The 25,585-nt window shown below is 41.9% G+C and overlaps 1 protein-coding gene across 4 annotated transcripts; it reads left to right on the forward strand.

Annotated features, from left to right (window-relative positions):
- Window positions 1-1,343: 1,343 nt before the first annotated feature.
- On the forward strand, window positions 1,344-18,687 carry LOC121531695 (troponin I, fast skeletal muscle). 4 transcript variants are annotated; one of them, XM_041837070.1, is made up of 7 exons: window positions 1,344-1,408; window positions 13,441-13,474; window positions 13,801-13,837; window positions 14,002-14,130; window positions 15,234-15,323; window positions 15,474-15,647; window positions 18,326-18,687. In XM_041837070.1, exons 2-7 carry the CDS (start codon window positions 13,467-13,469, stop codon window positions 18,410-18,412), a joined length of 525 nt encoding a protein of 174 aa, XP_041693004.1. In that variant the 5' UTR covers window positions 1,344-1,408; window positions 13,441-13,466; the 3' UTR covers window positions 18,413-18,687. The 4 variants fall into 4 exon arrangements, with proteins under 4 accessions (XP_041693004.1, XP_041693006.1, XP_041693005.1 ...); XM_041837071.2 differs by lacking the exon at window positions 1,344-1,408 and adding an exon at window positions 1,423-1,558; XM_041837072.1 differs by lacking the exon at window positions 13,801-13,837 and having other exon boundaries at window positions 1,355-1,408.
- Window positions 18,688-25,585: the final 6,898 nt, after the last annotated feature.

The following is a 25,585-nucleotide window of genomic DNA, read 5'->3' on the forward strand; positions in this document are numbered from 1 at the left end:
GTTAAGTAAAATAATGAGATTTGTTTAAAATATTTTATATGTATTTTAAGAGCTTGAAAAATTGGGCACAGCTTTATTTTGTTGCTATTCTGTTAAATGTTCTACTTTTTGGGGTCTTTCTAGTTTTTTCCCATAGAGATCCTGCCATTCTGCTAATTTTAATTCCTAAATCTGTTTGTTTTTTACCACTAGGGCAACTGAAATGAAGGTGAGTTTCTTTACATTTACATTTTAGTCATTTAGCAGACGCTCTTATCCAGAGCAACTTACAGTTAGTGAATACATATTTTTTTATACTGGCCCCCCGTGGGAATCAAACCCACAACCCTGGCATTGCAAATGCCATGCTCTATCAACTGAGCTACATCCCTGCCGGCCATTCCCTCCCCTACCCTGGACGACGCTGGGCCAATTGTGCGCCGCCCATGAGTCTCCCGGTCGCGGCCGGCTGCGACAGAGCCTGGATTCGAACCAGGATCTCTAGTGGCACAGTTAGCACTGCGATGCAGTGCCTTAGACCACTGCGCCACTCAGGAGTACACTTTAGTCGTTTTTCCTTTTTTTTGCATCAAAAAGTTAGCAAGTATATTATTAGTCCATTGTTGAATTGTTTTAAAAGTAATAAATCGACTAAGCAATTTTATGTTTTAAAAATTGTTTCAAATGATATTTCCTGTCTACATTTGTATTTACTGTAATTTATTACTTTCCTACTCTCAACAGAAACATTCACTTAAACATCAGATGGAGTCTTCAGTGGTAAGTGTCTATTTATTGAGGATATTTATTTATTCTCCCACCATCACAGAACTATGTACATGTTCTACATCTAGCAGACGCTCTTATCCAGAGTGACTTACAGGAGCAATTAGTGTTAAGTGCCTTGCTCAAGGGACAATCAATTTTATTTTTATCTTACCTAGTCAGCTCGGGGATTCTACCCAACAACCTTGCAGTTACTGGCCCAATGCTCTTAACCGCTAGGCTACCCACCACTCTGTCAGTTATGTCAGTCAACATGCATATTATATTCTCAGAAACAGTTGTTTAATATAAGGCCAATACTTATCTCTTTATCAAGACTGTACAAAGATGTAGAAGTGAACTATCCCGTCTGCACTGTAATTTTGTAACTCATCAAAGCAATTGACAGGTGGTTAAATAAATTTGCAATAAAACTAGAATAACAATCTTGAAGGGTTGGTTATTTATATGCAGGGAGGTTAGGTTGTGGCTAGAGTTTCAGCAGCTTGCTGAACCATTGGTCTGGAGTGGGACCAATTTCATAAAGAGAAATGTAGAGTTTTGCTGAGCCATCATAGAATCCCATTAAAACCCTCAGAGCATTTCAGTTGCCTGCCCCAGTCCCAAACGTGTGTCCTGCTCGATCGCCAGCTTTCTCTAATAGGTGAGAACCCCTCAGCTGTCTATCCTGACTCTATCTGCTCTCTGTTCTCGACTTGGTTAAGCATCACAGGATTTCAGCAACTCCACCGGCTCTCCCGTTCTGGATTAGCACTACTTTTTCTATTTGGAAACCCTGCAATCAGCTGCACACGTGAGATCAGACCAGATGTCTCTCTATGTGCAAAATGACTGTTTCAAATTGGTATATATAAAGCTTGGATGATAAAGTAATTAGTGATAACCCTAGGACATACTCCTGTCACAACACACATATTATAGAGCATGAACGACTTTGCTGACTTGTCTTTTAGTCATACAATTGTGAAGCCATCCATGTTTGCCTCATAGCTGTTGGTGTAAACCTACTGTATCTGAATACATATTCAGCTATGGCGATAATAAAGAAAGAGACACACTTTATTGTAGCCATTATGATTGTGTGAGTTAATTTGAACTAACCTACTGTATTTGATTTAATTTGTATACTAGACTGTTTAATATTATTCTTGCAGAGCTGCATGTGCTATGATGTTTTTGTTGTTGTTTTTTAATTGAAAGGTGGCATGACTGCAATAGCTATGTATTTTATATTGAGCATGTCCTATTAGTATACCGCATTTACCATATGTAGAGGGCATGAAGAAGTATTGACCCTAACAAGCAACTTGGGCTTCCTAACATATGTAGCATTATACACTCCATACGTATTTAAAATTCGTACGCTCAAATTTGTAAAATGTGGCTCTATACCCCAGCATTTTGGATTTGAGATACAATGTTTCATATGAGGTGACAGTACGGAATATCACCTTCTATTTGAGGCTATTTTCATAAGTATTTGGACAAATTCACTTATAGTGTATTCAAGTAGCTAAAAGTTTAGTATTTGGTCCCATATTCCGAGCATGCAATGACTACATGCAGCTTGTGTCTCTACAAACTTTTTGGATGCATTTGCAATTTATCTTGGTTGTGTTTCGGATTATCGTTTTCCCAATAGGAAATGAACGATGAATAATGTATTGTGTCATTTTGGTGTCACTTTTATGGTAAATAAGAATAGAAGATGTTTCTGAACACTTCTACATTAATGTGGACGCTACCACGATTATGGATAATCATGAATGAATAGTGAATAATGATGAGTGAGAAAGTTACAGAGGAACAAATATCATACCCACCCAAAAATACTAACCAGATCTTTGTGCATCTGTAACTTTCTCACTCATCATTATTCATGATTAATTTATGATTATCTGTAATCATGGTAGCATCTACACTAATGTAGAAGTGTTCAGAAACAACTTCTATTGTTAAAAGTGACAATAAAAGTGATTCCAAAATTACACAATACATTATTTACCATTAATTTCTATTGGGCACAACATAATCCAAAACACAACCAAAACAAACTGCAAATGCATCCAACAAGTTTGTAGAGTCACAGGCTTGATGTTGTCATTGCGTGCTAGGAATATGACCAAATACTGAACTTTTGACTACATTTTATACACTATAAGTGAATTTGTCCAAATACTTATGCCACCTTCAAATGGGGGGACTAGACATATAAAGTGAATTCATTTCTAAATGGTAAAACAGATATGTATGAAAATACCCTCAAATAAAGTTGATACTCTGTACTTTCGCCACATAAAACATTTGATATAAAAACAAAATGCTGGAGTATAGAGCCAAATTAAAAGTTTCACCTTCACTGTCCAAACAAATACGTAGCGTAGTGTATGTTATTTAAACCTGGAATTTATTTAGAAAAATGAAATCATACAGGAAAAGAAACTGCAGGGTAAAACATATTTATCTCATTTAATACGTTTGTTTGAGTTCAATGTAGTCTGGAATATAGTGTTACATGTATAATATTTTTTTCCAATTTTGTGACTGACGTGACCGAATCAGACATGGCCAATTCTGGAGAATATCGCTGTCCAATGAAGTGTAGCTAATTCTTGGGGACATTGCCTGCTACTTGATATATGAACTGTTGATGTGACATTTGGAAACCAGACTCCTACACAAGCAATTTGTTTAGAAAGCTACGGTGCCTTCAGAAAGTATTCACACCCCTTGACTTTTTCCACATTTTGTTGCGTTATAGCCTGAATTTAAAATGGATTAAATTGAGATTTTGTGTCACTGGCCTAACACATCCCATAATGTGAAAGTGGAATTATGTCTTTCATATTATTTTTTTTTATTAATTAAAAATAAAAAGCTGAAATGTCTTGAGTCAATAAGTATTCAACCCCTTTGTTGTGGCAAGCCTAAATAAGTTCAGCAGTAAAAATGTGCTTACCAAGTCACATAATAAGTTGTATGGACTCACTCTGTGTGCAACAGTAGTGTTTAACATTATTTTTGATTGACTACCTCATCTCTGTACCCCACACATACAATTATCTGTAAGGTGCTTCAGTCGAGTAGTGAATTTCAAACACAGATTCAACCACAAAGACCAGGGAGGTTTTCCAATGCCTCACACAGAAGAGCACCTATTGGTAGATGGGTAAAAAAAAAAAACAGACATTGAATATCCTCTTGAGCATGGTGGAGTTACTAATTATACTTTAGATGGTATATCAATACACCCAGTCACTACAAAGATACAGGCATCCTTCCTAACTCAGTTGCCGGAGAGGAAGGAAAGCTCTTAGGGATTTCACCACGAGGCCAATGGTGACTTTAAAACAGCTAGAGTTTAATGGCTGTGATAGGAGAAAACTGAGGACGGATCAACAACATTGTAGTTACTTCACAATACTAACCTAAATGTCAGAGTGAAAAGAAAGAAGCCTTTACAGAATACAAATATTCCAAAACATGCACCCTGTTTGCAATAAGGCACTAAAGTAAAACTGCAAAAAATGTAGCAAAGAAATTAACTATATGTTCTTAAGCATTATGTTTGGGCAAATCCAACACGTCACTGAGTACCACCTTTCAAGCATGGTGGTGGCTGCATCATGTTATGGGTATGCTTGTCATTGGAATAGAGCTAAGCACAGGCAAAACCCTAGAGGACAACCTGGTTCAGTGTGCTTTCCAACTGACAGTGGGAGACAAATTCACCTTTCAGCAGGACAATAACCTAAAACACAAGGCCAAATATACACTGGTGTTGCTTATCAAGACATCATTCAATGTTCCTAAGTGGCCTAGTTACAGTATTTAGTTAAATTGAAATTGAAAATCTATGGCAAGACTTGAAAATGGCGGTTTAGAAATGATCAACAACCAATTTGACAGAATAATGTGCATATATTGTACAATCTAGGTGCGCAAAGCTCTTAGAGCGCAAAGCTCTTAGAGACTTACTCAGAAAGTTGTAATCACTGCCAAAGGTGATTCTAACATGTATTGACTCAGGGTGTTGAATACTTATGTAATCAAGATATATTAGTGTTTTTTTTCATATATTTTTTACAAATATCAGAATTTTTCTTCCACTTTGACATTACAGAGTATTTTGTGTAGATCGTTGACAAAAAATGTCAACTAAATCTATTTTAATCTCACCTTGTAACACAACACAATGTGGAAAAAAATCAAGGGGTGTGAATCCTTTCTGAAGGCGCTCTATACTCTTTAGTTTACTTTGATGTCAGTGGACATACATTTACTTTGACTTAGAATGTACTATAATCAAAACGTTTACGTAAACTTTGTGCTGGACCTGGCTAATGAGTCCTCAGTTGTCATGTATTTATGTGGGCTGTGGCGGGGAGGGTAGCTGGGGTTGTCCACTACGCTATTTAGGGCCTTGACTGATATTGACTGATATACAGTGGGGTCTGAAATGATTGACATCCTTGATAAGACTGTATAAAATAAATAATTCAAATACTGAGCTATATTGTATGCAAATAAAATGGGAAATTATGTTAATCGTATGCTAATACAATTGCTCAGAGAAAGAGATTTTGTTTAAAAAGTAAAACAAAAATTCTCAAAACGGTAGGGGTTAACATGATTGACACTCACCCTTAAATATTATAAATAAAGTAGACAAGAGTTTAGTTTTTGGTCCCATATTCCTGGCACGCAATGACTACATAAAGCTTGTGACTCTACAAACATGTTGGATGCATTTGCAGTTCGTTTTGATTGTGTTTCAAATTATGTTGTACCCAACAGAAATTAATGGTAAATAATGGTAAATTACGTATGTATTCTGTCATTTAGACTTTTATTATAAATAAGAATATATTATGTTTCTAAACACAACATTACCAATAACAAGGGAGGTTAGCATGTCTTGGGGGGGACACCATTACCAATAACAAGGGAGGTTAGCATGTCTTGGGGGGGACACCATTACCAATAACAAGGGAGGTTAGCATGTCTTGGGGGGGACACCATTACCAATAACAGGGTAGTATGATGTCTTTGGGGTATGATCTTTGACACTCTGTAACTTTCTCACTCATCATTATTCACGATTCATTTGTACTCTGAACAACCATTATTGACAAATCCAATAAGACAAACAAACCCCTAACTAAATCAGCAAAAGTTTTGAACACTGAGTTCAGAATGTCGACTACTTGATGTCTGGCGTGAGCGCAACGCTCAAGCTAAAGATTATACCTGCTTTTCTAATGTACAGTCGTGGTCAAAAGTTTTGAGAATGACACAAATATTAATTTTCACAAAGTCTGCTGCCTTCGTTTTTATGGTGGCAATTTGCATATACTCCAGAATGTTATGAAGAGTGATCAGATGAATTGCAATTAATTGCAAAGTCCCTCTTTGCCATGAAAATGAACTTAATCCCAAAAAAACATTTCCACTGCATTTCAGCACTGCCACAAAAGGACCAGCTGACATCATGTCAGTGATTCTCTCATTAACACAGGTGAGAGTGTTGATGAGGACAAGGCTGTAGATCACTCTGTCATGCTGATTGAGTTAGAATAACACACTGGAATCTTTAAAAGGAGGGTGGTGCTTGAAATCATTGTTCTTCCTCTGTTAACCATGGTTACCTGCAAGGAAACACGTGCCGTCATCATTGCTTTGCACAAAAAGGGCTTCACAGGCAAGGATATTGCTGCTAGCAAGATTGCACCTAAATCAACCATTTATCGGATCATCAAGATCTTCAAGGAGAGAGGTTCAATTGTTGTGAAGATGGCTTCAGGGCGCCCAAGAAAGTCCAGCAAGCACCAGGGCCGTCTCATAAAGTTGATTCAGCTGCGGGATCGGGGCACCACCAGTGCAGAGCTTGCTCAGGAATGGCAGCAGGCAGGTGTGAGTGCATCTGCACGAACAGTGAGGTGAAGACTTTTGGAGGATGGCCTGGTGTCAAGAAGGGCAGCGAGGAAGCCACTTCTCTCCAGGAAAAACATCAGGGACAGACTGATATTCTGCAAAAGGTACAGGGATTGGACTGCTGAGGACTGGGGTGAAGTCATTTTCTCTGATGAATCCCCTTTCCGATTGTTTGGGGCATCCAGAAAAAAGCTTTTCCGGAGAAGACAAGGTGAGCGCTACCATCAGTCCTGTGTCATGCCAACAGTAAAGCATCCTGAGACCATTCATGTGTGGGGTTGCTTCTCAGCCAAGGGAGTGGGCTCACTCACAATTTTGCCTAAGAACACAGCCATGAATAAAGAATGGTACCAACACATCCTCCGAGAGCAACTTCTCCCAACCATCCAAGAACAGTTTGGTGACGAACAATGCCTTTTCCAGCATGATGGAGCACCTTGCCATAAGGCAAAAGTGATAACTAAGTGGCTCGGGGAACAAAACATAGGTATTTTGGATCCATGGCCAGGAAACTCCCCAGACCTTAATCCCATTGAGAACTTGTGGTCAATCCTCAAGAGGCAGGTGGATAAACAAAAACCCACAAATTCTGACAAACTCCATGCATTGATTATGCAAGAATGGGCTGCCATCAGTCAGGATGTGGCCCAGAAGTTAATTGACAGCATGCCAGGGCGGATTGCAGAGGTCTTGAAAAAGAAGGGTCAACACTGCAAATATTGACTCTTTGCATAAACGTAAGCATTTGACACTTATGGAATGTTTGTAATTATACTTCAGTATACCATAGTAACATCTGACAAAAATATCTAAAAACACTGAAGCAGCAAACTTTGTGAAGACCAACATTTGTGTCTTTCTCAAAACTTTTGTGCACATAGGGAGGCTACATACAGGGGATACCAGTACAGAGTCAATGTGCAGGGGCACCGGTTAGTCGCGGTAATTGAGGTAATATTTACATGTGGGTAGAGTTAAAGTGACTATACATAGATAATAAACAGAGTAGCAGCAGCGTAAAAGAGGGGGTGGGGTGGGGAGGACAATGAAAATAGTCCGGGTAGCCATGATTAGCAGTTCAGGAGTCTTATGGCTTGGGGGTAGAAGCTGTTAAGAAGCCTTTTGGACCTAGACTTGGCGCTCTGGTACCGCTTGCCGTGCGGTAGCAGAGAGAACAGTCTATGACTAGGGTGGCTGGATCCAATATTTATAGCTATGATAGCCAACTTTTGTACTAAGGGAATTTTACCTGATTCTATGAATACAGCTTGTATCGCTGTCTTGCTTAAAAGTGGGAAAGACCATTAGAATGCTCTTGTTTTGAAGTTTGTTGAATTTCGATTATAAAATGATTATTCGGTGTACTCCCGAGTGGCACAGTGGTCTAAGGCACTGCATCGCAGTGCTAGCTGTGCCACTAGAGATCCTGGTTTGAATCCAGGCTCTGTCGTAGCTGGCTGAGACTGGGAGAACCATGGGGTGGCGCACAAGTCGTCCAGGGTAGGGGAAGGAATGGCCGGCAGGGATGTAGCTCAGTTGGTAGAGCATGGTGTTTGCAACGCCAGGGTGGTGGGTTCGATTCCCACGGGGGGCCAGTATGATAAAATAATGTATGCACTCACTAACTGTAAGTTGCTCTGGATAAGAGCATCTGCTAAATTACTAAAATGTAAATGACTAAATTGATAGCCAGACGACTAGATCCCCTATTACACTTGCTTATTAAACCCGTCCAAACAGGATTGATAAAAAAAGGGTATTTATCAGATAACGTCAGGACTGTTTGATGTTATCGACCACTTAAATGAGTATAAGACTCCTATACTATTGTCATCAGATGCTGCAAAGGTGTTTGACAGAGTTGAATAGAATTTCCTCTTTTCTGTTTTGCAAAAATGTAATATGTTAGCTAATTTCAAAAAATGGGTGAAAGCGATTTATAGCAGTCCCAGAGCTATGGTGTCCACTAATGGTTTAAGGTCACAACAATTCCCCCTGAGTAGGGGCATTGGCAGTCCTCTGTCTCCCCTCCTCTTCCGATGGCCGTAGAACCGTTGGCAGAGTCCATACGTTCCAATGAGAGTATCAGAGTTCCCACTATTGCAGATCAGGAACATAAGCTACAGTATCTTTATATGCAGATAATATGATATTGTATGTTGTAAACCCAGTGAACTCCATTTCACATATCATTGATACTATTGCCCAATTTGGTAAATTCTCTGGATACAAAGCAAATCTAATGCTTGTTTGTTAAATAGCCAGCTATTTAGTCTGCCCTTTCTCTTGGAAACCAAATGGATTCAAATATCTGGAAAAAATGTTACCACAGCCCTAAAGAATCTGTTTAAAGAATATAACACTCCCATTGTTAGCAAAATTAAAGAAGACCTGATCCGTTTGTCCACTCTCCCAGTAACAATGATTGGATGGATAAACATAATCAGGATGAACGTTCTTTCCAGACTTCATTATTTATTTCAAATGTTGCCCTGTTATTTACCATAATATTGTTTTGATACTTTGAAGAAATGTGTTTTGAGGTTTATATGGTACAAAAAAAATGCAGAATTAAGTACTCTACTCTGGTCAAACCTGAGTCTATGGGGGTTCTGGGTCTGCCCAATTTCCAACATTACTATTGATCAGCCCAAACTTGCAATTTGCTGTCCTGGACTTTGGGCAGACTGGACTCCCTATGGGTTCAGATTGAATCTCAATCTAGCCATCCTTTACCTCTGAAGATATATGTGATAACAGTAAGACCTTCTTTATGTACAACACATTAATGGCATGGGCAGACTGTAGAAAGCACTTGGGTATTTCGAACACCTGCTCCTATTTCTTCTAACCCTGACTTGCCCAATGTGTTCTCAAAGGTTGGCATTCATAATTTATGCTTGCGGGGTCTTAGGAGGCATTGGAGGCTGCTGAGGGGAGGACGGCTCATAATAATGTCTAACGGAACGAATGGAATGGTATCAAACCCATGGAAACCATGTGTTTGATGTATTTGATACTATTCCACTCATTCCGCTCCAGCCGTTACCACGAGCCCGTCCTCCCCAATTGAGGTGCCACCAACCTCCTTTGTTAGGATGTTTGCAGACTTGTTCCATAGTGGATGTAATACATTGAAGTAATTTATTGAATATAACATCCCTGGCACAGATTTGATAAAATATCTTCAAATCAGAACTGTTGTCTTTATGTTTGTAAAAGAAGGAAAGGTTGAGATTTCAGTTGTCAGAATTGAAGAATGAATAGCCACATCTATATCTATCAAAGGAATAATTGCTAGGCTGTATTGTACATTATCCAAACAATGTGAATCCTCCTTTGTCCCTCTTCAAAGGGTGTGGGAAAATGACCTAGGCATGGAATTTGATGAGGAGGTATGGCTTGAGATCTGTAAAAAGATCCACTACCAACTTACTAGTCCCAATATTAAGGAAACTAACTACAAATTCATTTTCAAGTTTTATTTTACTCCTGTTAAATTAAACCGTATTTTCCCAGAGACTTCACCAAATTGCCTGAAATGTAAGACTGAGAAAGTAACTTTTTTGGACCTATTGTGGCAGTGCAAAAAAACAAATTTCTAGAACTCTATTCATACAGCTACTCAGACAGATGATTTCAATATGGAATTGGTACAATCCCCAAGCCTTTACCTCGTTAATTAAATGCTTGATTCAGACAAGATAAGGTTGCTGATAACTATTTGTACTTTGCTAAGAAACGTATTCTTGCGTTTTGGAAGAATTACAACCCACCCACTGAACATTGCCATTTTTGTAGCTTCAATGAGGCTTACAGAAGTGTATGAGTTCCTTAAAAGCCTATGTAAATTGTTGGGATGCAATAACGTGGTATCCCTTATGCAATAAGTTGATATACCTTATTATAATATGTAATAAATAATCGTAATATTATAGAAGAATGTGTGAAAAATAATTCAGTATGTGAACTTAACATGATGAACAGGAATGACATTTACTCTCACGGGTGGTCAATAAGATCTATCGGAAAGCCATGCCCCAAATAAGCCATGCCTCTTGAAAATAACCTAAGGATTACGTTGAAAAAAAAACAGCTGCTAGGTCAACCCAGCATGAAAGTAAAAAATACCCAACTAATGGTTAAATTAACCCGTGTTTTGGTAATTCCAACAACCCAACATTTTGGGTTATTCACGCAACCCAACTGGCTGGGTCAAAATAACTGTTCTGTCCAATATCTCGGTCCAATATTTACCACGCGCTGGGTTACCAAATAACCCAAATTGGGTTGTTTTTAACCCAGCATTTTTTAAATAGTGAATGGTCTCTGCTATTTTCCTTTATAGAACAAAGCATCCTACTTCATATTTCATCTACATTTATAATACTAGTTGTTTTGAAAAGCTCTAAAAATATATATCTTCATTAACAACATTAACAGTATTATGAAATTATATCTGCTGCTATCTGTTAAGTTGTAATACTAAGGCCTAGATTCAATCAGACCCAGCATTAACCGATGATAGCAGACACTTGCATAGCGGATGTTTTGGCGGTGTCAGAGGTGGAACTGTGTTGGAGCCATGAAATTTGTGAGTAGCTGCTCTAGCGATCATTGTCACAAAAAAAGCCCCACCCGCCCCACTCGTAGGTGTAATACCGGTAACTACTTGTGGATATGACAGCTGTAACGAAGTTCTACCTCCGACACTGCCAAAACAACCGCTATGTGGATGTTGGCTAAAGCAGATCTGATTGAATCGAGCACTAACTGTACTTTAAAATTGTATCGGTTGCTGAAAATTATGTCTGCTCTATTTGATTTTGTTTTGTATGTAAAATATTTTGTGTATGTGATCCTCATTTTGTTTATTTTCTGTTTGTCTTTATAATTGTTATAAAATATACATATACAGTGGGGAGAACAAGTATTTGATACACTGCCGATTTTGCAGGTTTTCCTACTTACAAAGCATGTAGAGGTCTGTCATTTTTATCATAGGTAAACTTCAACTGTGAGAGACGGAATCTACAACAAAAATCCAGAAAATCACATTGTATGATTTTTAAGTAATTAATTAGAATTTTATTGCATGACATAAGTATTTGATCACCTACCAACCAGTAAGAATTCCGGCTCTCACAGACCTGTTAGTTTTTCTTTAAGAAGCCCTCCTGTTCTCCACTCATTACCTGTGTTAACTGCACCTGTTTGAACTCATTACCTGTATAAAAGACACCTGTCCACACACTCAATCAAACAGACTCCAACCTCTCCACAATGGCCAAGACCAGAGAGCTGTGTAAGGACATCAGGGATAAAATTGTAGACCTGCACAAGGCTGGGATGGGCTACAGGACAATAGACAAGCAGCTTGGTGAGAAGGCAACAACTGTTGGCGCAATTATTAGAAAATGGAAGAAGTTCAAGATGACGGTCAATCACTCTCGGTCTGGGGCTCCTTGCAAGATCTCACCTCGTGGGGCATCAATGATCATGAGGAAGGTGAGGGATCAGCCCAGAACTACACGGCAGGACCTGGTCAATGACCTGAAGAGAGCTGGGACCACAGTCTCAAAGAAAACCATTAGTAACACACTACGCCGTCATGGATTAAAAATCCTGCAGCGCACGCAAGGTCCCCCCTGTTCAAGCCAGCGCATGTCCAGGCCCGTCTGAAGTTTGCCAATGACCATCTGGATGATCCAGAGGAGGAATGGGAGAAGGTCATGTGGTCTGATGAGACAAAAATATAGTTTTTTGGTCTAAACTCCACTCGCCGTGTTTAGAGGAAGAAGAAGGATGAGTACAACCCCAAGAACACCATCCCAACCGTGAAGCATGGAGGTGGAAACATCATTCTTTGGGGATGCTTTTCTGCAAAGGGTACAGGACGACTGCACCGTATTCAGGGGAGGATGGATGGGGCCATGTATCACGAGATCTTGGGCAACAACCTCCTTCCCTCAGTAAGAGCATTGAAGATGGGTCGTGGCTGGGTCTTCCAGCATGACAACGACCCGAAACACACAGCCAGGGCAACTAAGGAGTGGCTCCGTAAGAAGCATCTCAAGGTCCTGGAGTGGTCTAGCCAGTCTCCAGGCCTGAACCCAAGAGAAAATCTTTGGAGGGAGCTGAAAGTCCGTATTGCCCAGCGACAGCCCCGAAACCTGAAGGATCTGGAGAAGGTCTGTATGGAGGAGTGGGCCATAATCCCTGCTGCAGTGTGTGCAAACCTGGTCAAGACCTACAGGAAACGTTTGATCTCTGTAATTGCAAACAAAGGTTTCTGTACCAAATATTAAGTTCTGCTTTTCTGATGTATCAAATACTTATGTCATGCAATAAAATGCAAATTAATTAATTAAAAATCATACAATGTGATTTTCTGGAAGTGTACCTATGATAAAAATTACAGACCTCTACATGCTTTGTAAGTAGGAAAACCTGCAAAATCGGCAGTGTATCAAATACTTGTTTTCCCCACTGTATATATATATACAAAAAAAGAAAACGATCCAATTCAATAGGACCATTGGCAATATTCAAGCAAGCTGTGGAGTGAGCAGAATGTTACATCTCATTCATCGAAGTCAATCATGTTTGGTCAAAGATTGCTGTTGATATTCAAATGCTATTCAAATAAAGAAAATGTTGTCAAGAGTGCAAAAGTATTTGCAAGTTAATTGTATATTCTGTGAGTTTATTACATTGTTGTATTGTTGTTTCTTTTCAAAGGGGTCTGAAGCAAACAAAAGCCCAAGATGTCTGAGTAAGTTCCAATATGTTTTATATCAGTATATATCAGTATATATTTTCTGCCCTGTTTGAATAATGTTAACATCACCTTTATGTTGGTGTTCATCTATGGGTAAGAAGGGATGTTTTTTACATGCTCAGTGTGGAAAAGAAAATATAGTATTCACTCTAATTATGATGTAATCTTCAGGATCATGGGCATCCATGGAAATCAAGAAATAGCCTTTTTTTATTATTAATAGTTGGAAACTCATTATATGAGCCCCATGTCAAACCATTATTTGTATCAGAAATGTATACCTTTTGGGGAAATTCTCACCTTTTGAAAAACTATTTTAGGAAAAAAATGTCATCGAGTCGCAAGCATCATTTGAAGGTAAATTGTCTCTAGTAACATTTAATTGTTATCTTTGTAATGTAACTTGATTTTGAGCAAAATATATTCTATTATTATTATGAAAGTGTCTGTGTGTTGTGATGTGTATCCCCCTGTTAACCGTCATCCAGTTGTGTCAACATTCATGCTTCTCTCTCCTCCAGAGCTTAATGCTCCAGATTGCTAAGGGCTTGCTAGAGGCAGAGGCCATAGAGGCAGTGGAAGAGAAAAAAAGGTACATGGATGAGAACTGCCCTGCATTGGACCTGCCTGGGTCATTGGCGGAACTGCAGGTACAGTATCACCAATAGTTGAAATCACCAGTGTTTACCATGGCTTCACAAAGAAGTGCTTAAAGAGACATTCATTACGGTCCAATGCAGGCATCATTTATGGGTAACAATTAAGTACCTTACAGTGATTGTTTTCAATTACAATGGTCAAAATGATACAAAAATAGCTTCTTAGCAAAGAGCAATTTCTCAAGCAAGAATTTTGCTAGGACTGTCTGGGAGGGGTCTGAGTGGGGAGGGGAAAACTGAAAACTAGCTTTTATTGGCAGAGAGGTTGTCTCCAGGCAGGCCAAAACTCCATCCCATCAAAACGGGATGAAATTTCAGGCCGTCTTTTCAAACGGGTCTTACACTTTAAGGGAATTATCATAATTTTCACAATTTCCCAGTATTATTCCAACCTCATAGTGTGGAAATATACACTGAGTGTACAAAACATTAGGAACACCTTGCTTATATTGAGTTGCACTCCCTTCTGCCCTCAGAACAGCCTCAATTCGTCGGGGCATGGACTGTGCAAGGTGTCGAAAGCACTCCACAGGGATGCCTGCCCATGTTGACCTCAATGCTTCCCACAGTTGTGTCAAGTTAGCTGGATGTCCTTTGGGTGGTGGACCATTTTTGATACACACGGGGAAACTGTTGAGCATCAAAAACCCAGCAGCATTGCAGTTCTTGACACACTCAAACCGGTGCGCCTGGCACCTACTACCATACCCCGTTCAAAGGCACTTAAATCTTTTGTCTTGCCCATTCACGCTCTGAATGGCGCACATACACAATCCATGTCTCAATTGTCTCAAGGTTTAAAAGTCCTTCTTTAACCTGTCTCCTCCCCTTCATCTACACTGATTGAAGTGGATTTAACAAGTGACATCAATAAGGTATCATAGCTTTCACCTGGATTCACCTAGTCAGTCTATGTCATGGAAAGAGCAGGTGTTCCTAATGTTTTGTACACTCAGTGTTTTTAAAACACAGGAAAATCATGTGTTTGACTGCACTGTGCCTTTAAACTGGATTTTCAATCTACACAGTAGGAAATTCACTGTCACACCACAGTGCAGTTGTTGAAGGTTCCTTTTGTTGATAACCAACTGCAGGAAATGTGCAAGACAATCCATCACCAGATTGATAAAGTGGATGAGGAGAGATACGACCTGGCAGGCAAAGTGGGCAAGTGTGACAAAGAGGTACAGAAACCCTAATATATCCATCAAATGAGATCCTGTTGTCATCCAGTTGAGGTTGATTACATTTGTTGATTTTCTCTCTTGTTTAGATTGATGACTTGAAGATAAAAGTGCATATCTTGCGTTTTTCCTGACCTTCACTCTTTACAGATTGATGATTTGAGGATTAAAGTGGTTGAGATCCAGGGCATGAAGAAGCCAGCACTGAAGAAAGTGCGTATGTCTGCTGATGCTATGCTCCAGGCACTGCTCGGCTCCAAGCACAAGGTGACCATGGATCTGAGAGCCAACCTGAAACAAGTGAAGAAGGAAGTCAAAGAGGATGTGAGTAGCATGGAGGCATAGTTATGTTTAAAAAATATATATACTATGCACACATACGGAAAAAGGAGTCCAGGCATTTAGTAAGGTCCAGGGAAAATGTGCAATTTTTAAACCGCATTTCATGCAATTCTACATAATTTGACGTGACTAGTTTTTAATACCACACAAATTATCAAATGGACAGCATTCTGACACTGACAAACTGAGATAAATCGAAACGACCTAGCCTTGAATGCAACCAATAGCTTAGGCCAACGAAAAGAGTGGAGACACACAGACTGTACAATATGAGGAGGAAATTATAGTCCTCAAAAGCTTTCAAGTGGCATTGACTCCCGATGATGAAGATACTGAATACACGCATTACCAGCGATGGCAGATGCAGTCATGCCAATAGCCTATCTCTCAAAGATACTTTGTAAAACAATGCTGTGCCCTCAATATTGCAAAGTTGATAACATATTTGGTAGCTTAACTACAGTGGGGGAAAAAAGTATTTAGTCAGCCACCAATTGTGCAAGTTCTCCCACTTAAAAAGATGAGAGAGGCCTGTAATTTTCATCATAGGTACACGTCAACTATGACAGACAAATTGAGGAAAAAAAATCCAGAAAATCACATTGTAGGATTTTTTATTAATTTATTTGCAAATTATGGTGGAAAATAAGTATTTGGTCACCTACAAACAAGCAAGATTTCTGGCTCTCACAGACCTGTAACTTCTTCTTTAAGAGGCTCCTCTGTCCTCCACTCGTTACCTGTATTAATGGCACCTGTTTGAACTTGTTATCAGTATAAAAGACACCTGTCCACAACCTCAAACAGTCACACTCCAAACTCCACTATGGCCAAGACCAAAGAGCTGTCAAAGGACACCAGAAACAAAATTGTAGACCTGCACCAGGCTGGGAAGACTGAATCTGCAATATGTAAGCAGCTTGGTTTGAAGAAATCAACTGTGGGAGCAATTATTAGGAAATGGAAGACATACAAGACCACTGATAATCTCCCTCGATCTGGCGCTCCACGCAAAATCTCACCCCGTGGGGTCAAAATGATCACAAGAACGGTGAGCAAAAATCCCACAACCACACGGGGGGACCTAGTGAATGACCTGCAGAGAACTGGGACCAAAGTAACAAAGCCTACCATCAGTAACACACTACGCCGCCAGGGACTCAAATCCTGCAGTGCCAGACGTGTCCCCCTGCTTAAGCCAGTACATGTCCAGGCCCGTCTGAAGTTTGCTAGAGTGCATTTGGATGATCCAGAAGAGGATTGGGAGAATGTCATATGGTCAGATGAAACCAAAATATAACTTTTTGGTAAAAACTCAACTCGTCGTGTTTGGAGGACAAAGAATGCTGAGTTGCATCCAAAGAACACCATACCTACTGTGAAGCATGGGGGTGGAAACATCATGCTTTGGGGCTGTTTTTCTGCAAAGGGACCAGGACGACTGATCCGTGTAAAGGAAAGAATGAATGGGGCCATGTATCGTGAGATTTTGAGTGAAAACCTCCTTCCATCAGCAAGGCCATTGAAGATGAAACGTGGCTGGGTCTTTCAGCATGACAATGATCCCAAACACACCGCCCGGGCAACGAAGGAGTGGCTTCGTAAGAAGCATTTCAAGGTCCTGGAGTGGCCTAGCCAGTCTCCAGATCTCAACCCCATAGAAAATCTTTGGAGGGAGTTGAAAGTCCGTGTTGCCCAGCGACAGCCCCAAAACATCACTGCTCTAGAGGAGATCTGCATGGAGGAATGGGCCAAAATACCAGCAACAGTGTGTGAAAACCTTGTGAAGACTTACAGAAAACGTTTGACCTGTGTCATTGCCAACAAAGGGTATATAACAAAGTATTGAGAAACTTTTGTTATTGACCAAATACTTATTTTCCACCATAATTTGCAAATAAATTCATTAAAAATCCTACAATGTGATTTTCTGGATTTTCTTTTTCTCATTTTGACTGTCATAGTTGACGTGTACCTATGATGAAAATTACAGGCCTCTCTCATCTTTGTAAGTTGGAGAACTTGCACAATTGGTGGCTGACTAAATACTTTTCCCCCCCACTGTATAGGTAATACTTTGGTAGCCTAAATTCTCTTTTCAGCGGTAGCATTTGCTTTCCAAACAGTTTTTCCCGCGATTGTATTTCAAAATATTACGAGAGGCCAGGATATTTTAGCTGCTGTTCACTGATAGCCGTAACTCTCACAATCAGCTGTTTGGTATTTGCAGCATGCCCAAATTGTGGCGGGCTTCCTGACTGTATGCGCTTGTGTTTACACACAATCCACAGCTAAAGAAGCTATTGATCCTCTCTGGCTAAATAATGCTCTCTGGTGTAGTAATCTGAATTATTGTATTTATTTTCTGTACAGGCAGGAGTAATCCTATAATTTTGGGTGCTGCAGCACCTCCAGCACCCTTACTTCCCGAGGCTATGTATCAGTGCCAACATACATTACATTTGTAGTCAATCATTCTACTCATATCCAATTATTTTGGCACTAATATCACTCCATATTGATTAATAACACCCTATTTACTTATTTTCCTTTTATAAACCCCTTAAAGCTCAATATAAATAATTTCCTTGATCAAAACAAATAGCTTAGAGTCAATCTTGACCTAATATTTCTGCTGTAACACCTACTCTCCATTAAAGGACAAAGATACAGTTGGTGACTGGCGTAAGAACATTGATGACAAGGCCGGCATGGACGGCAGGAAGAAGATGTTTGAGGCCGCATAAACGCTGTGGCAAGACCATTTCAACTGTTTTTCTCTGTCAGTTGTCAGCCATGAACGTCTTTTGTGTTATATATATAAGGTGGTATTGTGGTTAAGTCAGAGGTGGATTTGTTTGACCTTGTTATCGACTTCACTGCTTCCTTTTGTCCGTATACCTCAGACTCAGGTAATTACCTCACAGCAACTTGAACACATTTTGAAAAGCACTTACTGTATGAAGAAATGTACTTTACTAAGGTATATATGACTGAATACAAAATAAATATTTCAGCGTTTACAACTGGAATAGCAGTTTTATTTTGCTTGCATGTCTTCTAGATGTGTGCGATTAAAAAACTAAAACTACTTATGCAGTAGACTACTTAATTTAGGTAGGATTAGCATACTATTCAATGTTATTCAATAGAAGATAATGGGCATGATGTTGGAAGCTAGGTGTAAAAAAAAAACGGAATAACTGAAGGACTTTAAACCTACGTGTCAGGGCGACGTGTATGCTGTGAGCGAAGTCAAGCGCAGGACACCGAGCTACTGGCAGACAAACTTTACTTGCACAGTAATCAAAAATACAAACAGGGAGGAACAAAATACGCATACACCCGAACACTGCCGACCTCACGGAAAACAATCACACACAATAACCAATGAGAGACAGGGGGTTATAAAGGGAATACAGTGTAACATAATGTGAAACAGGTGAAAACAATCAAGACAAACTAGACAAACACAGCTAGTACTCCGGGGACTACGAACGACGAAGCCTGCCCGAGCAAGGAGGAGGAGCAGCCTCGGCTTATTCCGTGACAGTACCCCCCTTGACACGCGGCTCCAGCCGTGCGCCGACCCCGGCCTCGGGGACGGCCAGGAGGACGCGGAGCAGGGCGAGTCGGATGATTCCGGTGGAAGTCCCTCAACATGGAGGGATCTAGGATGTCCCTCCTAGGGACCCAGCACCGTTCCTCCGGACCGTACCCCTCCCACTCCACGAGATACTGCAGGCCCCCCATCCGACGCCTCGAATCCAAGATGGAACGGACTGAATACACCAGAGCCCCCTCGATGTCTAGTGGGGGCGGAGGAGCCTCTCGTACCTCACTCTCCTGGAGTGGACCAGCCACCACTGGCCTGAGGAGAGACACATGGAACCTGAGGTAAGGCTAATCGAGACCCCCAGACGTTCCATAAACGCCCTCCAGACTCTAGAGGTGAACTGGGGACCCCGATCAGACACTATATCCTCAGGCACCCCATAGTGCCGGAAGACGTGTGTGAACAGGGCGTCAGCAGTTTGTAGGGCAGTAGGGAGACCTGGCATAGGAATGAGACGGAGGGCCTTCGAAAACTGATCCACAACGACCAAGATCATCGTGTTCCCCTGGGAGGGGGGAAGGTCTGTGACAAAATCCACCGATAGGTGAGACCATGGCCGTTGTGGAACGGGTAGGGGTTGTAACTTCCCTCTGGGCAGGTGTCTAATACCAGGATGACCAGAGGAGGGTGACATGTGAGCCCAATATATCAATCGATCGCGAACCTCGAGCGGCACGTACTTCCGACCCTCTGGACACTGTGGGGGAGTAGGATCGGTACGTAATGCCCGCTCGATGTCCGCATCAACCTCCCACACCACCGGTGCCACCAGACAAGACTCCGGAAGTATGGGAGTGGGCTCAATGGACCTCTCCTCTGTGTCATATCGTCGGGACAGGGCGTCTGCCTTAGCGTTCTGTGACCCTGGTCTATAGGTGAGCTTAAATACAAATCGGGAAAAAAACATAGCCCACCTTGCCTGGCGAGGGTTCAGCCTCCTCGCTGCCCGGATGTACTCCAGGTTACGATGGTCAGTCAGAATGAGAAAAGGGTGTTTAGCCCCCTCAAGCCAATGCCTCCACACCTTCAGTGCTTGAACCACAGCTAACAGCTCCCTGTCCCCCACGTCATAATTGCGCTCCGCCGGACTGAGCTTCTTAGAATAGAAAGCACAGGGGCAGAGTTTTGATGGCGTACCCGAGTGCTGAGACAGCACAGCGCCGATCCCAGCCTCGGACGCATCCACCTCAACTTGGAACGCCCAAGAGGGATACGGATGTGCCAGCACCGAAGCCAGGGTAAACAGGTCCTTCAGATGTCTAAACGCCCTGTCTGCCTCAGCCGACCACTGCAGACGCACCGGACCCCCCTTTAGCAGGGAGGTAATGGGAGCTGCTACCTGTCCAAAGCCCAGGATAAACCTCCGGTAGTAATTGGCAAAACCCAAGAACCGCTGCACTTCCTTCACCGTGGTGGGAGTCTGCCAATTACGCACGGCAGAAACGCGGTCAATATCCATCTCCACCCCTGACGCGGGCAACCGATGTCCCAGGAAGGAGATGGACTCCTGGAAGAACAGACATTTCTCCGCCTTCGCATACAGGTCATGCTCTAACAGTCTACCAAGCACTCGACGCACCAGGGACACATGCTCGGCTCATGTAGCGGAGAATATTAGAATGTCATCAATATACACCACTACACCCTGTCCATGCAAGTCCCGGAAAATCTCGTCCACAAATGATTGGAAGACTGAAGGAGCATTCATTAAACCGTATGGCATGACGAGGTACTCATAGTGACCCAAGGTGGTACTGAATGCTGTCTTCCACTCATCTCCCTCCCTAATGCGCACCAGGTTGTACGCGCTCCTGAGATCCAATTTTGTGAAGAATCGCGCCCCGTGTAATGACTCCGTCATACTAGCAATCAGAGGGAGAGGATAGCTGTATTTGATTGTGATCAGATTGTGACCACGGTAATCAATACACGGGCGTAAACCCCCATCCTTCTTCTTCACAAAAAAGAAAATTGAGGACGCAGGGGAAGTGGACGGCCGTATGTATCCCTGTTTCAGAGATTCGGTGACGTATGTCTCCATAGCCGCCGTCTCCTCCTGAGACAGAGGATACACATGACTACGCGGAAGCGCAGCGCCTACTTGGAGGTCTATCGCACAATCCCCCTGTTGATGAGGTGGTAATTGAGTCGCCTTCTTTTTACAGAAAGTGAGTGCCAAATCGGCATACTCAGGTGGAATGTGCATGGTGGGAACTTGGTTCGGGCTTTCCACCGTCGTTGCCCCTACGGAAACACCTACACACCGCCCGAAACACTGATCAGACCATCCCTTGAGAGCCCTCTGTTGCCATGAAATGTTGGGGTCTTGAGATGTTAACCAGGGAAGCCCCAACACCACAGGAAACGCAGGAGAATCAATCAAATACAAACGTAGTATCTCCTCATCCTGAGAGGCGCTGTGACTTCCCTAATCATTCCTGACCCCAAAGGGCGGCTATCTAGGGCATGGATGGGGAAGGGCACATCAACAGGTACAATAGGAATCCCTAACTTATAGGTGAACTGGCGATCGATAAAATTCCCAGCTGCGCCTGAATCTACTAGCGCCTTATGCTGGGAGTAAGGAGAAACCTCGGGAAACACAACTTTAATACACATATGCGCAACAGAGAGCTCTGGGTGAGTTGGGTGCCTACTCACCTGGAATGACTCATCAGTGCAATGCCTACTGCCTCGATTCCTAGGAGACCCTCCCCAGCACCGACCAGCAGTGTGTCCTCTGCGGCCACAGTTGGTGCAGGGGATGGCCTCCCTCCTGGTCTCTCTCCTGGTCTCCCTAGCACCAGCACCTCCGAGCTCCATAGGGGTCGGCTCGGAAGTGCTGGGGGATGGAATGGACGGCCCTGAATCCGGACGTCTGCGGGTAGCCAACAGGGTATCCAGGCGAATGGACATGTCCACCAGTTGGTCGAAGCAGAGGTTGGTGTCCCTGCAAGCCAATTCCCGACGCACGTCCTCCTTCAGGCTACATCTGTAGTGGTCGATGAGGGCCCTCTCATTCCATCTCGCGTTGGCAGCCAGTGTCCGGAAGTCCAGCGCGAACTCCTGTGTGCTCCTCCTCCCCTGTCTAAGGTGGAATAGACGCTCACCTGCCGCTTTACCCTCTGGTGGATGATCGAATACTGCCCTGAAGCGGCGGGTGAACTCCGCATAGTTGACAGTAGCTGCGTCTATTCCCCCCCACTCGGCGTTGGCCCACTCCATCGCCATGCCGGACAGACAGGAGATGAGGGCGGATACGCTCTCGTATCCCGAGGGCACCGGGTGGATGGTTGCTAGGTAGAGTTCAACCTGGAGCAGGAAGCCCTGACACCAGGCTGCTGTGCCATCATAAGCCCTCTGGAGCGAGAGCCGAATCCCACTGGACCTCGGAGGTGAAGCGATGGGCATTCGATGGTGGTGGTATCGTTGGAGGAGGCGTAGGCAGACCCCCTCTTTCCCATCATTCCATATTGCTCACCACCCGTTCCATGGCGGTGCCGAGAGCCTGGATCATGGCCGCTTGGTGTTCGACGCGTTCCTCCATTGATCCAGCTGGCACCGCCGCTCCTGCTGACTCCATGTGTGGTGTGTGATTCTGTCAGGGCGACGTGTATGCTGTGAGCGAAGTCAAGCGCAGGACACCGAGCTACTGGCAGACGAACTTTACTTGCACAGTAATCAAAAATACAAACAAAACCTCCAAACAGGGAGGAACAAAATACGCATACACCCGAACACTGCCGACCTCACGGAAAACAATCACACACAATAACCAATGAGAGACAGGGGGTTATTAAGGGAATACAATGTAACATAATGGGAAACAGGTGAAAACAATCAAGACAAACTAGACAAACACCGAAACATAGATCGGTGGCAGCTAGTACTCCGGGGACGACGAACGCCGAAGCCTGCCCGAGCAAGGAGGAGGAGCAGCCTCGGCTGATTCCGTGACACTAGGACTTGATTTATTAGAACACATCACACACACCAAAAGGCATATTCCCTGTGCATGTTCTCTTTTGCTCTCATATTATAATGAATAATTTCATAATTTTATAAATAATATAACAATAAACTATGTACAGTGGGGATAAAAAAGTATTTGATACACTGCCGATTTTGCAGGTTTTCCCACTTACAAAGCATGTAAGTATTTGATCACCTACCAACCAGTAAGAATTCCGGCTCTCACAGACCTGTTAGTTTTTCTTTAAGAAGCCCTCCTGTTCTCCAATCATTACCTGTATTAACTGCACCTGTTTGAACTCATTACCTGTATGAAAGACACCTGTCAACACACTCAATCAAACAGACTCCAACCTCTCCACAATGGCCAAGACCAGAGAGCTGTGTAAGGACATTAGGGATGAAATTGTAGACCTGCACAAGGCTGGGATGGGCCAGTCTCCAGACCTGAACCCAATAGAAAATCTTTGGAGGGAGCTGAAAGTCCGTATTGCCCAGCGACAGCCCCGAAACCTGAAGGATCTGGAGAAGGTCTGTATGGAGGAGTGGGCCAAAATCCCTGCTGCAGTGTGTGCAAACCTGGTCAAGACCTACAGGAAACGTTTGATCTCTGTAATTGCAAACAAAGGTTTCTGTACCAAATATTAAGTTCTGCTTTTCTGATGTATCAAATACTTATGTCATGCAATAAAATGCAAATTAATTACTTAAAAATCATACAATGTGATTTTCTGGATTTTTGTTTTAGATTCCGTCTCTCACAGTTGAAGTGTACCTATGATAGAAATTACAGACCTCTACATGCTTTGTAAGTAGGAAAAACTGCAAAATCGGCAGTGTATCAAATACTTGTTCTCCCCACTCTATATAAATCAAAACCACAAGATATCAGTCGAGCACCTGTTCTCCTTGCCTCCTCTCTCCCTTTCCCATCTCTCTCTCGTTCTCGCTCTCCCACTCCCTCTGTCTCTCTCTTTCTCTGCCAATCTGCTGACCTAGTGCACTTGAGGTAATTATGACTCCTATAACTGGTATAGCATATTTGTATTGTGTGAGCATTCTGTGCATGAAAACCGATAGAAACATATTTAAGCTAGGATTTAATCAATTGTAGATGTTTAATCAATACTAACACTAAATTACAACACTCATATGATATAAATAATGAAGAATGAATATAGAGTAACATGTTATAACAACTTTTATGAATGTCTTAACTATTATTATAATCTATTATTTGTAAACATTTCTAAGCTTTTATAAGCATAAACAGCATTGTAATTCATAAGCATGTATAACATGCATGATAATTTAGGCCTATAAAGCTTTTGTAAGCATTTGTAATGGCTTACTCATGAGAGTTATTTTAAAGGGGCAATCTGCAGTTGCTACATCCATGTTTGGAATCCTAAATGAATGATATGTACCCATTGATTCCTGAAGAATATAACTTAAAAATGCCTCATGAGCTTAGTTCAACTGTCGTACCCCATCAGATCCCAAAATATAAGGTTGATTTACTCCAATGTTTGTAAACAAAGTACATTTTAATAAATGCTATAAAGCTTAAAGAGTTACTGAATATAGGATTGTTATTATTTCTCACACAAAAATCAGCATGCATAATGTGTTGACCATGGTAGTTGAGTATTCATGATGAAAAAGCTATGTTTTGTTGTGTCTTGTGACACCATAGGTTGGTGCTGTATCTTGTGATATTGCCGATGCAGTGAGAGCAAGACAGTGGAGGACTAGCATGGATACGATGCCCTCTACTGCCCCACCGTAGCACACACAACTGCAGGTAAGGGAGAAATAAGAAACCTGTTGGCTGGCCAATGTAAAAACGAATCAATACATCGACCATCAGTGTAGTACACCTATCTTTGCCTTTCACTTACAACAGCTTTGATGTGATTTATTGACAAGTGCCTTGGTTTTATTGTCAATTACATCTAATGGAAAAAGGATATTGGGTGAGTGATGTAAGTACTGTTTCGATCATTGTGTTTTATGAGGTGAAAAGGAAATGGTTGTGTGATTGCATTGTTGAAGCCTACAGGATCATAACTCTGTGTAAACAATGCATGACAATATCTTCTATATGTAAATTGATAAACCATAGGGTGCATGATTCTCCTGTCTCTACGTCTTGGTCTCTGTCTCTGCCTCTAACTCTTGGTTGCTGTAAGGCACATTTGCAAAACCGTCCCTCTTACTTTCAAGGTGACACTTTTCACTGGATATCAAATTTAACGGACTGTGTCTTTAATGGACAGATTCCCTTACAGTTTCACATTAAGCAAACGTTGCATTCCACGTTTGCACGTCA

This window comes from Coregonus clupeaformis, chromosome 19 (assembly GCF_020615455.1).
Source record: "Coregonus clupeaformis isolate EN_2021a chromosome 19, ASM2061545v1, whole genome shotgun sequence".
Classification (NCBI taxonomy): Eukaryota; Metazoa; Chordata; class Actinopteri; order Salmoniformes; family Salmonidae; genus Coregonus; species Coregonus clupeaformis.

Bases quoted from the DNA above. Each gene is read 5' to 3' on its own strand.
- LOC121531695 (XM_041837070.1), top strand. The intron at 13,838-14,001 runs GTAAATTGTCTC...TCTCTCCTCCAG, and splicing joins GTCGCAAGCATCATTTGAAG to AGCTTAATGCTCCAGATTGC. The intron at 15,648-18,325 runs GTGAGTAGCATG...TCTCCATTAAAG, and splicing joins AGAAGGAAGTCAAAGAGGAT to GACAAAGATACAGTTGGTGA.